Here is a 1356-nt window from a genome sequence, read left to right as displayed (position 1 = left end):
TATTATTATTATTATTATTGATGATGATATTATCACTGATGATATTATGACAATCTATTGCACTTAGGGCACGACCGACTACTCACCGCAGACCACATCCATGCGTGCCATCATCGCCTTTTTCTGGTTCTGCATGCTCATCATCGAGGCCGCTTACACGGCCAATCTGGCAGCCTACCTCACCCTGCAGCAGATAGACGACCGGATCAAAACCGTGCACGACCTGGCCGGCCAGACACAGCTCAAGTACGGCCTGGAGAGAGGGAGTGACGTCATGCACTATTTCAAGGTTGGTTATAAAATATTATTGCTTTTTTTTCTCTTCTTCCGTTTTAAACCTTGAGATTGTTTGTATTACTAATTGTTTGTAAATTATAGTAGTAGTAGTTGTTGTAGTGGTAGTCGTCGTCGTCGTCGTCGTCGTCGTCGTCGTCGTAGTAGTAGTAGTAGTAGTAGTAGTAGTAGTAGTAGTAGTAGTAGTAGTAGTGATAGTAGTGGTATCAGTAGTCGTAATAGTAGCAGTTGTTGTAGTGGTGAAGGTAAAACAGACAGACAGAAACACGCGCGCGCGCGTGCACTCACTCATCTTCTATCGTTGTCAGTTTCGACTTAAGTTATAATATACTTTTGCAACACGTTCGCATTAAATTAGACATGAGCCGCAAAATTGTTATCAAAGGGGGATAACCAAGAAAAACAACAGGAGAAATATTATTACATGACTTTTCTCCTTTAGTCACACGCTACCCATTGTAACTTTTGTTCAAAGAATAAATCGTCGGCGAGCAGTTTATATAGAAATATAGGCCCAACTAATCCCAGAAAACAAAACTTTTCAGGGGACAGAAAAACTGTTTCATTGTACCAAAAAAAAACACAAAATTGTACCCACATTATGTATTGTTTATTGATCATTTTTCTCTATATTATTATATAGAATTTGAGTTTCGACAAAATATTGCTGGAGCACACCCACACTCTATGTACTAGTACAGCACTTCAACGTTACTGTGTACTCTCTCACCTCCCCCCCAAAAAAAAACAACAACACCGCTCCCCTAAACAGACTCAACGAGAAGACCCATACGAACGTATGTGGGCCTTTATGAAACTCCACGAGAAAGACTCTCTCCTGACTAACACCACTGAGGTCATCGCAAAGGTCAAGAAGGGCAAACTGGCTTTCATCTCTGATGGCGTCACCAATGGCTACTACGCCAACCAGCACTGCGGGATTGAATCAATTGAGCAGAACTTTGGCAGCAAAGATTTCAGTCTTGGATTTCCGAGAGGTGACCACTTTTTACTTTTCTCGTTGTTTTGGGTTCTCTCTCATTGTCATTGTTATTGTGCCCC

At 41.5% G+C, this 1356-nt stretch overlaps 1 protein-coding gene across 2 annotated transcripts in view; it reads left to right on the top strand.

Moving 5' to 3' along the window:
* The window catches only part of LOC101855868 (glutamate receptor ionotropic, kainate 1), a 10396-nt gene that overhangs the window by 1081 nt on the left and 7959 nt on the right, over positions 1 to 1356 (top strand). Inside the window, exons 1-2 of one of the 2 annotated variants that reach the window (XM_005097743.3) lie at positions 44 to 289; positions 1067 to 1292. In XM_005097743.3, coding sequence (XP_005097800.1) covers positions 101 to 289; positions 1067 to 1292 — 415 coding nt within the window. In that variant the 5' untranslated portion in view covers positions 44 to 100. Of the gene's footprint in view, positions 1 to 43; positions 290 to 1066; positions 1293 to 1356 lie in introns of those variants that run through there. The other variant, XM_035969615.1, reaches the window with a different exon arrangement.

Source organism: Aplysia californica, unplaced genomic scaffold (genome assembly GCF_000002075.1).
Source record: "Aplysia californica isolate F4 #8 unplaced genomic scaffold, AplCal3.0 scaffold00163, whole genome shotgun sequence".
Taxonomy (NCBI): Eukaryota; Metazoa; Mollusca; class Gastropoda; order Aplysiida; family Aplysiidae; genus Aplysia; species Aplysia californica.
This window is presented reverse-complemented; position numbering and strand designations above follow the sequence as displayed.